Source organism: Brienomyrus brachyistius, chromosome 20, assembly GCF_023856365.1.
Source record: "Brienomyrus brachyistius isolate T26 chromosome 20, BBRACH_0.4, whole genome shotgun sequence".
In the NCBI taxonomy this organism is placed as follows: Eukaryota; Metazoa; Chordata; class Actinopteri; order Osteoglossiformes; family Mormyridae; genus Brienomyrus; species Brienomyrus brachyistius.
In genome coordinates, this window is record NC_064552.1 from 7,479,178 (window position 1) to 7,492,032 (window position 12,855).

At 40.1% G+C, this 12,855-nt stretch overlaps 1 protein-coding gene across 2 annotated transcripts; it reads left to right on the forward strand.

Moving 5' to 3' along the window:
• The first annotated feature begins 309 nt into the window (after positions 1–309).
• On the forward strand, positions 310–12,398 carry adam8b (ADAM metallopeptidase domain 8b). 2 transcript variants are annotated; one of them, XM_048987561.1, is made up of 23 exons: positions 310–479; positions 645–751; positions 1,202–1,275; positions 1,528–1,606; positions 1,773–1,849; positions 2,399–2,582; positions 2,996–3,061; positions 3,196–3,267; positions 3,396–3,565; positions 3,893–3,974; positions 4,486–4,628; positions 5,056–5,215; positions 5,303–5,392; positions 5,522–5,717; positions 7,919–8,021; positions 8,220–8,385; positions 8,510–8,587; positions 8,681–8,765; positions 9,000–9,117; positions 9,284–9,458; positions 11,073–11,129; positions 11,208–11,273; positions 11,453–12,398. In XM_048987561.1, the coding sequence occupies exons 1-23, from the start codon at positions 428–430 to the stop codon at positions 11,498–11,500; spliced, it is 2,448 nt and encodes an 815-aa protein (XP_048843518.1). In that variant the 5' UTR covers positions 310–427; the 3' UTR covers positions 11,501–12,398. The 2 variants fall into 2 exon arrangements, with proteins under 2 accessions (XP_048843518.1, XP_048843519.1); XM_048987562.1 differs by lacking the exon at positions 310–479 and having other exon boundaries at positions 1,145–1,275.
• Positions 12,399–12,855: the final 457 nt, after the last annotated feature.

Below are 12,855 nucleotides of genomic sequence, written 5' to 3' on the forward strand. Positions count from 1 at the left end.
CCACATCCCACCTTGTAAGCAAAAATCACTCCAGGTATATAGGGTCCTCGAGGGATGGGAATATATAACCCCCCCCCCCACCCCAAATACTTAATTTACATACATTTTGTATCCCCCTGAAAAATAAGACCGTTTCCATCATTTAAATTACTAAGTTGCACCCCCCATAACAAACTGTCTCGTGTCCTTGTGTGGCCTCTTCAGACACTATAGTTAACAGAAATGTTTCTGAGTAGTTGAAGCTGACTTGGGGGGGGGTGGGAATAAAATTTACTAGAAGCAGAGCGACTTCCTGAAGTGAGTCATGGCCTGTAACTTCCTGGACGGTTAGATCGCTGTTCCCATGTTAATCATGAAGACGTTGCAAGCCCGCTGCGCTCCAGTACTGATGGCCAGACGGCGCTGAGAGCCGCTACCTGATGTGACAATGCGCTTCTTCTCCTTCGATATTACTCTTTTTTTAGCGATCGCATCTATAGGTAAGCAAATTTGTACGTAGTGTATTGGAAGTGCCCCGTATTTTTGAGTGGAAAAATAATATTCATGAATGTATTTCAATTTGTACCTACTTTGGGATGTATTAAACTGAATGGATATATCCGCGTTAGTGGATATATATAGTTAATGCCTTAAGATATTTCCAGGTTCATTCGTCAGAAGTGAAGGCACGCTTTCTCATGTGAATGGCTACACTGTTGTCAGACCGCAGAAACTCGCCGTTCGTGCCAAACGAACATTGTCCTCGGAAAAGGTGCGTGGTTTTAATTCAGATACTGGGAGGCTGGATTACCTTATTCTTATGCAACATTACGCATCCGTAAAGTGTGGATTTTTGTAACTTCTTTTTTTATTACTTAGCCACCGTTGAATACGACTAAACCCAATCTAAACCCAAGAGCCGTATTCACACAAATGTGATGGGAAAATGAGTATTGGGGCGTTTCCTGTTGCGTGGTTCTAACCCTAGAGGGTCTTTTGATGGACCACAATATGTTTGTGTTTGTTTATGTTATTTTTCGTACTTATATCGACCCATTGAAAATATTTTATTACTTTTAAAATATATATGTTACGTATATCTACATTTTGTGTGTATACCGATTTAACTACTTAGGACGGCCGTGTTTTTTTGCCTTAAACGTAGACGAGTTAAACTAAAAAGACTCAGCAATCTGGAGCTATTTGACCACTTCTTATGCAGGAATATCCAGACAAGCTGCGGTATGCGTTGTCTATTGAGGGAGAAGACTATATAGTCAACCTAGAGAAGAACAGGTAAGATTTTTTTTAAATAATTAGATATTTATTTTACGGGTCTTGTGAAAAGAATGGGTATTTAAATAATATATAGCTATCTGTTATACAGAAAAGTGTGGTTTTATTCATTCTCATTTTTAATCAACAAATACATTTATTATAACTCTGTCTTATAATTTGATGGTAAGGTGTTCGTTAATTACGTGTTTTTTTTTACAGTAACCTTAACCTGAATTACTCAAATAATTATCAACCATTTTAAACTTTTAGGTTTCTGTTAGGAAAGGATTATACAGAAACATACTATTTGGATAATGGAACTGAAGTCACAGTATTACCAAATTATGAGGTATGGATATTATGTCAATAAACAATCCATCCATTCTTCAGTTAGGAGTATCTGTTTCTACTGGATATCTGTATTATATTAGCTTCATCTAAATAATTAGTGTTTTTTTGCTCTCGATGTAAGAAATCTGCCAGACTAATGAGAAATTGTCTGCATCTTGTTGTAGGATCACTGTTATTATCATGGGGACATTCAAGATATGAAAGATTCTGCAGTTAGCGTGGGCTTGTGCTCTGGAATGAGGTGTGTATTTTAATTATCCGTTATATATTGCTCTATGGTAGTAGCCACAAGTGAGATTAAAAATTGCTAAATATTTGCGTTTTATGCAGTTTTCAAATGGAACCAGTTGTTCATTATAAAAGCCTTCACAAAAACCCGCAAATTGTGAAAACCTTGCTACAGACATGATTAACATATTACTTGTTTAAATATTACAGAAATTTGTCATACTAAGTAACATTGTTTAAAAATAATACTCTGTGGGGCTCCTGAAGTCCCGGTATTACCAAATTATGAGGTATGGATATTATGTCTATCCGCAATAAACAATCCATCCATTCTTCAGTTAGGAGTATCTGTTTCTACTTGATATCTGTATTAAATTAGCTTCATCTAAATAATTAGTGTTTTTTTTGCTCTTGATGTAAGAAATCTGCCAGACTAATGAGAGATCATTATTTCTATGTCACAAGAGTTAGCTGATGTCCCTGAATCCGGCCCCTGTATGCCTGTGATACAGGAGTTAAAAGTGTGGCATCCTACCCTAAGTCTCGTGTCCTCGCACTGCAGGGGTTTCGTGAGGGCTAAGCAGACAGTATACTTCATCGAACCTTTGGCCAACTTCACAGAGGGCGACCATGCCATTTACAAAGAGGAGCATCAGAGAAGAAAGAGATCCTCATGTGGTCACTACAACAATACTTACTATGACCATGGCCCCAGAGTCTCCGGGGTGTTTAGGCCCAGTGTTTGGGTACTGTTACTGATTTCTTTGACATGTACAGATCAGTGCCGGTCAAGGACCCTGTGGTGGTCTCGCTGGTGAAACTTGCTGAGTTTGGATGCCAGCAGTGACTAAAGGTGATGATAGACAGGGCAACTTTTTCGGCAATGTTGCTTAGGAACCGGGTGAGACAAAGGGCCACTCATTTGGATCTGGATCATCACAAAAAGTTGCCCACTGCCAGTCACAGTTTTTCAAACAGAAATTTGTTGCCCAATATTAATTGGAAAAGACCCAAACAGTATTTCTCAAAAAGTTACCCTGTATATCGTCACCCTAGTAACCATCATTAAACTAGTGTCGAAAGAAAAACATATTTTGAAATATTTTCTTTCAGTACTATACATGTGCTTTACATGTTTTAAAAAATTCTTTCTTTTTAGAAAAGCAACTCACTTTTCAATGGAGAACGATTCGTCGAGATGTTTTTGGTAGCTGACAATGCAGAGGTTTGTACTTTTTTTTGAAAAACATAGGATTGTTTTGAAAATTTACGAACCAATGATGGATTTCGTATACTGTGATATCTGTGTGGAAGTTTTTTTTTTTTCTCTTTATAGATGTTTGTTGTTTTTTGTTTCAGTATAGAAAATGTGATGGGAAGATGGAGAAAGTAAAAGCAAGAATGCTGGAAGTAGTAAATCATGTCGACAAGGTAACATCCAGACTTATAATTTGTCATCTGTGTTTGGATGTGTGTTCTTAACATATTCAGTTTTGAATGGTGCAAGCATTGTGTAGTAAGGGTTTAACGGCCCCCCCCCCCGATGTATGTCGTTTCAGCTGTATCGCCCTGTAAACATTCATGTAGTGTTAGTAGGTCTGGAGGTTTGGTCTCACATGGACAAGATTTATGTCAGCACTAATCCTGACACAACCTTGACAAATTTTCTCCAGTGGAGGCAGAACAGTCTTATCAATAAGAGAAAACATGACAATGCACAACTTGTCACGTGAGTACCTATTTATATGATATATATGCTTCGAGCATTAAAGAAAAATAGTTATTTTTAGTTATTTATATTAGTTGTATTTAAAAATACCTGTTCTGACATCGTTTCTTGTTCCTAATTAATGCAAATAAAAGTTCTTTAAGATTGTTTAAAATGACACATTAAATACATTAGTCAGAACAATGAAAATGTTGAATGTGGCCATGTCTTCTGGCTAACAAGAGGTCAGTTTTACTAGATCAGTTGCAACTGCACCAGCAGCCCATCAGAAGTGCACGCCGGGATGTTCTTTCATTATCTGGCTGATTCTTCCTCTTCTTCTCTCAGTGGTATTGATTTTGACGGAGACACTGTGGGTTTGGCAAACAAATTTGCAATGTGTGAATCCGGCTCTGGGGCAGTGAATCAGGTATTTGGCTTTAGTTATGTTTATGTTTATGTTTATCTATCTATCTATCTATCTATCTATCTATCTATCTATCTATCTATCTATCTATCTATCTATCTATCTATCTATCTATCTATCTATCTCTGTATCTCTCTCTCTCTCTCTCTCTCTCTCTCTCTCTCTCTGTATGAAATGCTGTCCTGCGATGGGTTAGCGCCCCATCTTGGGTTGTGCCCGTAGCCTCCAGAATAGGCTTTGGACCATGCCCCCCCCCCCCCCCCCCCCCCCGCCCCATGATCCTGACTGGGATAAGCAGTTTCAGGAAATGGATGGATATATGGAATTTATGAAATGCATTAAGAAGTGATCCCACATAAAAATGTTCCTCCATTAAAACAGACACGAGAGTAAAGTCGTGCATCCAGAAGCTGTTGATTTTCGATTTAGAGTATAATGTGTGTTTTTTTGTTTTTTTTAATTCAAATAATAGTAATCAATAGAGTTGCCTAACAATCCTTTTGTTTCCCTCAAGGATCATCATGTCAATTCTATTGGTGTAGCTTCGACAGTCGCGCATGAGATGGGTCACAACTTGGGTTTGTCACATGACACTTCTAATTGTTACTGTGGCACATCAACAGGCAATAAAAACTGCATTATGGCAGATCGTGTTGGGTAAGATGTCTGCTTCCCTAAACAACAGTGGATGACTATATATACACACACACACACAAATGCTTCTTGCTTTAAGATGGTTTGACTTTTATTTTATGATGGTGTGATGACAACATATACTTGGCTAGTGATATGCTGTACGATGCGTTCTACTGCGACCAAGCGATAGCAGCATCCACGCAGCTACGCTTCCTGTCTGTGTTGTGAGCGTAAACATCTCTTGCAGTGTTCAACAACATATTGTACTGTGTATTGTTCTGTATTTAACCTAATAAGCTTGTATTTATTTATTTACTTGTCAATTACTGCTATTTAGTTAGTTACAGTAATTATTTGCTTATACAGCCTTCGGTGCTTATTTATTTTACTTTTTAAATCTTGTGATTGTAGGTTTCCTCTAATTCGCTTCTTGCATTATCATTTTTAGATCCGTCTTCCCAGAGACATTCAGCAGCTGTAGTAAAACTCAGCTGAGTCAGTTCCTTCAGCAGTATAACCCCCCGTGTCTGTCGAATAACCCAGGCTCCGTGATTTGCGGCAATGGTTACCTGGAACCTGGAGAGGAATGCGACTGTGGCACCCCAGAGGTGAGACTGTCCTGATATGACACTTCGAATCAGCTTAAAGACGCGACATGTTTCACTGCCCCTGACTTCTGCATGTGGACATTACAGGATTGCAATGATGCCTGTTGTAACGCCACCACATGCCGACTGACTAAAGGATCTCAGTGTGCATTTGGAGGGTGCTGTGAGAATTGCCAGGTAGCCCTCTTTGTCTCCTTTTTTCAAGTTTTGCAAAATGTATTCAGAGCACTGCATTCAGCTGTGAACTAAATACCGTGGCAGGCTTTAACTACAGGAAACACAATATCTTCCTTCCTTTTTTAAAAGCTCAAGCATTCCGGAAGCCTGTGCAGAAAATCTGCAAATGAGTGTGACTTGGAGGAATATTGCACGGGCACATCTGCAGAATGTCCAAAGAATGTATTTAAGATGAATGGGCTTCCTTGCAACTTCAACCAAGGGTACTGCTACAATGGTCAATGTCCAACACTCCTTCAGCACTGCAAAAGATTGTGGGGTTCAGGTACCTACAGAAATGACTTGCTTTCTTTTTGCACGTAGGGCATTTTGTGACTCAGCAGGTTAGGATACAGTGCCTCTGATCAGAAGGTGGATAGCTGGACATCCTGTTTCAAAGTTCAAAGTGCGCCTGGGTCAATAAGGGAGGGGCTTGCATTTCACTTCTTTAACCAATCACAGTCACAGTCATATGACATCACCACAGCCTCTGTGCCCGTGATTGGAAGGTCGCCAGTTCAAGCCTTTTTGTCATTATTATTTTTATTATCATTATTATTATTGCCACCATTATTATCATGAAATAGACACACCCTCACCTGGCTTCTGACAACCTCTGCAGCTAAGCATGTTCCTATGTAACAAAAGGGATACAAAATAAAATGGGCGATTTACAAATGTGGGGTGGCATGGTGGTTAATCAGAAAACACAACATGTGGTAATGTCATACAATGAAGACTGTGATCAGTTAAAGAAGAAAAATGCTTGTTGACCCAGGAACACGTGGAACTTGGCAAAATCAGGACACCCATGACCCGGTTCAAATCAGGAAGTCAACAGAGGGGTGTCACCATTGAACCCTTGAGCAAGACTCTTAACCGCTTTTAACTGATTGCACAGTCGTTAGCACTGTTGCGTCACAGCTCTGGGACCAGGGTTCCGTGTGTGAGATTTTCTCCAGGTTCTCCCTTCACAGTCCAAAAACATGCCAAAGGTTAATTGAAGTTACCAAATTGTCTGCAGCTATAAATGGTGCGTGAGTGAAAGGTGTGTGTGCCCTGTGATGTGTCGGCACCCCATCCAGTGTTGTTCCCTGCCCTGTGATGTGTCGCCACCCCATCCAGTGTTGTTCCCTGCCCTGTGATGTGTCGGCACCCCATCCTATGTTGTTCCCTGCCCTGTGATGTGTCTGCACCCCATCCTATGTTGTTCCCTGCCCTGTGATGTGTCGGCACCCCATCCAGTGTTGTTCCCTGCCCTGTGATGGGTCGGTACCCCATCCTATGTTGTTCCCTGCCCTGTGATGTGTCGGCACCCCATCCTATGTTGTTCCCTGCCCTGTGATGTGTCGGCACCCCATACTATGTTGTTCCCTGCCCTGTGATGTGTCGGCACCCCATCCTATGTTGTTCCCTGCCCTGTGATGTGTCTGCACCCCATCCTATGTTGTTCCCTGCCCTGTGATGTGTCGCCACCCCATCCTATGTTGTTCCCTGCCCTGTGATGTGTCGCCACCCCATCCTATGTTGTTCCCTGCCCTGTGATGTGTCGCCACCCCATCCTATGTTGTTCCCTGCCCTGTGATGTGTCGCCACCCCATCCAGTGTTGTTCCCTGCCCTGTGATGTGTCGGCACCCCATCCTATGTTGTTCCCTGCCCTGTGATGTGTCGGCACCCCATCCAGTGTTGTTCCCTGCCCTGTGATGTGTCGGCACCCCATCCTATGTTGTTCCCTGCCCTGTGATGTGTCGGCACCCCATCCAGTGTTGTTCCCTGCCCTGTGATGTGTCGGCACCCCATCCTATGTTGTTCCCTGCCCTGTGATGTGTCGCCACCCCATCCAGTGTTGTTCCCTGCCCTGTGATGTGTCGGCACCCCATCCTATGTTGTTCCCTGCCCTGTGATGTGTCGCCACCCCATCCTATGTTGTTCCCTGCCCTGTGATGTGTCGCCACCCCATCCAGTGTTGTTCCCTGCCCTGTGATGTGTCGGCACCCCATCCTATGTTGTTCCCTGCCCTGTGATGTGTCGGCACCCCATCCAGTGTTGTTCCCTGCCCTGTGATGTGTCGGCACCCCATCCTATGTTGTTCCCTGCCCTGTGATGTGTCGGCACCCCATCCAGTGTTGTTCCCTGCCCTGTGATGTGTCGGCACCCCATCCTATGTTGTTCCCTGCCCTGTGATGTGTCGGCACCCCATCCAGTGTTGTTCCCTGCCCTGTGATGTGTCGCCACCCCATCCAGTGTTGTTCCCTGCCCTGTGATGTGTCGGCACCCCATCCTATGTTGTTCCATGCCCTGTGCTCATAGGTTTTGCATCCCCATGGCCCCGAATAGGACAAGTGGTTGCAGAAAATGGATAGATGTATATGCATACAGTATATATGTCAAATTTTTGAATATTTTATTTGTTAGACTTGTAGATTGTTTTATAAAGATATTTGTTTACATGACATTGTTTTAATAACGTTGCTGTAATCCGTCAGATGCACAAGTTGGCAGCGATCTGTGCTTTGAAGAAAATACAGCTGGTTCATATTATGCATATTGCAAAAACACTAAAGATCGCTACCTCGGCTGTGCAAAACAGTAAGTGTGCATGTGTATTAATGTAACACAAATTAATATATCTTACAGTGCAAGTTTGTCTTCCTTTCACTAGTTTAAGTGCTTTTCAATTGCAGATTAAGTTTGTGATCTGGATCATCTAATGTTTTTCTATTCAGAATAGTGAAGTTTAAAGAGCTGCTTCAATGTGGATACTTACACTAACCACTGTTTTTCCAGGGATGTGAAGTGCGGCACAATCTTTTGCACTAGCAGAAATAATCCTATAACTCAGAAAAAGTTGAACTTGAATTTGAATGGGATACCTTGCCATGTCGCTTTACCGGAAACTGAATCAAGTGATATCGGTATGGTACCCACAGGTACAAAATGTGGAGAGGACAAGGTACGAAGCTACTTCTTTTTGTTGACACTTATTCTAGGATGCTATTGCTACCATGCCAGGTAGGTTTAGTTTCATGTGTTGAACAGTAAAGTACAAAGTTTATCTGTTCCTAATCTGTCTATAGGTCTGCTATGATAATGCGTGTCAAGACATTAAAGTGTACGGAAACAAAAACTGTTCAGCAAAATGCAGTGACCATGGGGTGAGCTTTGCACTAAAATAAGTTCTTCTTCATAATGACCTGATTCGTGCTTGTTTGTTGTTTTCTATACTTACTGCATTGTCTGTCTGTTAGGTGTGTAATCATGAAGGACAGTGTCACTGCGACCCTGGCTGGGCTCCGCCCCACTGTAACGTCAAGTTTTCTGAGCTCACTCAAGGTCAGCCTTCACAATGCATGGCTCCTTGCGTTTGCTACTAATAACCGAGGCATCACGATTCTACTATCATTTGGCTATATATGTAATAAAAGAATTTGACAATATTGTTTAATGCTTATTATGTACTGTTCTGCTGTGCTTAAATACACAGGTAATTAAAGGTAGTTTAAAAGGCTAAAAGAAAGTCTGGTTACATGGGTTGGCACATGACCTCTCTGCCGCTGTCTTTCGCAGTGAGCGCCGTGGCTATTGGGGTGTCTGCAACTCTGGGAATTCTTATACCTCTTATGCTTGTTATTGGAGGATTTATGTGGTACAAAAAGACAAATAAAGCGGAATTCACCACTACAAAGTAAGCAGCTTTTCATAATGTCCCTTTTATGGGTCGGTTACTTGATTGGGTAGATCATAAAATTGTTGTATTCGGTAATTTGTGTTTGTGTTGTTTTTCAGGTCTTAAATTTAAAGTTCAAAACTGTCAATTGAATTTCTTTTTTTCCCCCATAAATGTTTTGCAGAAAAGTGGCCAGTGCCTCAAGTCTGACAAACCCACTATTTCACAAAGGCATTGTGAATGGCAGTTCTAGGGACAGGATTCACCAAATCAGTCAGCCAATCTTTATGGAATCCTCAGTCACTCAAGCCTGCACTCCATTGGTTGTCACTGTTGTCTCTAGCCACTCACCCCCAAAGGTAAAACGGTTTGTTTTACTGAAATTCTAGCATAATATACGGTTGTGGAATGTTTATTATCAGTACGGCTTTTATGTACCCAGACTATTATAGCAACATATCATTTGAGTGACAGTACAGAAGCTCCTCTACTTATGAATGAGATACGTTCCAAACTGCCATTCGTAACTTGAAATGTTTGTAAGTCGCCATTCAACATCATTTTAAGGGTATACGTAAGTACAAAGAACTAGGATGCTGGGAGTACGCACGCTACGCTGCTGCGCGGCGGGAGTAACGGGCAGAAGGCGTACCAGGTAGAATTGGCGCGCCGAAAAAAAAATGTTGCGGACAGGAAATGGGAGCCCAAGGAACACAATTTGAATTTACAGTCCTCTTCGTTCGTATGTCTGAAAGTTCGTAAGTTGAAAGTTCGTAAGTAGAGGAGCGTCTGTATATCACATTGGATTCACTTTTTTTATGACATTACCTGTGTTAATAGGGTCTGTACGTGGTGCATTTTCTTTTACAACTAATGAAAAATGTATTAATGAAGACCTCTACCTAGTCTGCAGTGCTAGTTTACTTATGGCTGGAATGATAACTAAAACAAAAAAAAAAAAAGAAAAACGTTAAATCCATGGAAATTTCCTATGCCAAGAGGCGGGTTTTGAAATCCACACCAGATGTTATGTGGTGGCAGGGAACAAATATACTTCTTGGCATTGACTCCACATATCACACATCTTGTTTTCCTGTCATATGTCTTTCACTCAGTAATTTCAACACCTTCTACACAGATGGTGGCTGATAGCTTGAGGAACATTTTTATTGAGTAAATCTCTCTTGAACATGTTAATAGGGAAACCACCCACTACAGCTTCGACGCTGGGTGTGTCTACATAAGATGGCAGCTATTCTTGTCCATGACACTGACAGTTCTAGCTTTGCTCTCAGGAACAGAAGGGCGCTGTTTTCATATGATCCATTATTTTGGTTGTACTGCCTAAAAGGGAAGTTGATTTTTTCAGATGCCCAGAATTGTCGAAATACTTTCACACTTGAGTAAACATTTTGTAGTCAGTACACAATAACACTCAGTCCCACTGGCAGTCACAATGCAGGGTTGTCTATTCGGCCATACCAGGACTGAAGTTGCTGTATATAACGGCCTTGACTTATCAAAAATGATAACAATTATTTATCAGATTCCCATGTCTATTGATAATTATCGATAAATTGATAAGTGGTCCCAGCACTAAATTTACTACCACTATAAGTACACAATGTCAGTTACTCTATACCTGTTGACCTTCCATGACATATCACACAAAGGGTTGTGGGGCATTTGCTCTATAGTATTGTTAATGTTTTTAGCCGATTTATTTATTCCAATTTCATTTTTTAGCCAATAAACCCTAACATCCCCATCTCAAGCTTCCCCAAACAATGTAACATGTTCGCAAGTAAATACATAAATACCTGTAGTTTATATGACTATATTAAAAGTGTATCAGTTTTGGATATTTATTACTAATTATTCCTTAATGATGATAGTAAGGAAATAATACTATGAAGATAATAAAATAAACAGATATGTTGTTGCACGTCATAAATAAAATCTTTTCATCTTAGCCACAGGTTAAGCCACCACCCCCAGCAAGACCGTTGCCACCGTTAAATGTAAATCCGGTGAGTCATTTTAATTCCTAGATTTGTTTTCATAGGTATGTAAAATGGCAAGTAACAACTGTGATTGTATATTTACAGGTCAGAAAGCCACCAGTACCCCCAGTAAAACCTGCAGGATCCACAACTCCCCAGAAACACCATCAAGTAAGTGCTAATTTGATAGCTTAATCTGAAACAATCTGAAATTAGACATGGTACTTATGTAAGTAGCACTTTACTTGAGGGGGCAGAAGTAACGCAGTAGTGAATAGTAAAGTGTTGCCTAAATGTGTTTTCGTTATATATGTTTCTGTACTGAGCATAATAAAAATAATATTTAACAGGCTGCGGGACAAAAGGCTGCACTGACTCCCAAAGCCAAGACCAGATGACCAGAAAAATAAGTTGTGGTTGCAACTCATTCAGAAATCAGGAGAGACCTTTTGACGATGGAGGAGTTTCTGTGGGTGACTGGATTTGTTACACATTGATGCCTTCAGGAAACATTTTTTAAAATTTTATTTAATTTTTTCTAAGCAATGAGAATCAGCAGTTTTACCTTAAGCTGTCTGGTGATGTCATCTTCGTTGTTTTTTTATGTTTTACATTTTGAGGGACCTTATGTAAAGGAGTAATATCATTTTTTTGTACTGCACTTTGCAAATAGCTCCTGAAATAAAGGTAACGACTAGGGAGTAAAATGCAGCTTTGTTCCATTTTTTAGATTTAAGTATGATGTTTATGATCTTCTTAATGTCGTTCTGAACAAATGTGAACCTTTGACTGCAAGTTCATATTGAAAACATCAAATGAACATTGAACCATCCACCTCTTTCAAAAACCTTGAATGCATTTGTGTGAATATCGTGCTTGTTGTTGATGTTGTTGTTGATGTTATTTAATGTCTAACTTGGTAAATAGTTTACCGAATTGTTCTTCTAATTTTCCGGTCAGCAGTGCTGAACACAAAGCTTGTTTATATGAGCTGTTTTTGTATTTTATTTATTCTGTTTTTTATTGAGTGTTCTAAGTATAAAAACTGTTATAGGCTGATTTGTTTGTGTGATGATCGCATGCAATATACTTGAAAACTTTTTTGTTGCAGTTTATGCTTATTTAAGCCCCTAGTTTAGATACAACTTCTTGACACCTGTATGTCATAAACATGTCTTTACATTGCATACATTGTTAAGTAAATAAATTCAGCTGTAAACTTGTATCTTCCTGGTACTGGATAAGTCGGCCTATGTAGATGGAAAGAATGGATGAAAATAAATCCATGTTTTAAAATTGTCTGTCCCAGGCTATCATAGCAGTATACTAGTACTGGGTTACTAAGTAACCATAATCAACAATCATTATAGTCGCAGCACATTGGCTGTCTATATTAATTGTTTCTTTCAGCAAAGAAATGTTGTATTATTAACATTGAACACTGAATTAAATGAAGATTAAGATCTTGGATTGAAAAAATACCACTTTCTATGAATGACATGTTTATAGGAATCTACACGCATCCAGTTGACATATCAACAGCCTGCCAGCTGCACTCTTATGCTTATTTATTTAGTACTTCATAAGCGCCATTGAAACTCTTATCTATAATGCACTATTGGTACCTTCATAATTCATTATAATGGTGGGTATAAGAATTCAGGATGCTTTGTAAATGAGCGCTTTATGAAGCATTCATAACGCAAAATAAACATGCATTATAATGTATTATGAATGTGTTCTTATATATCGA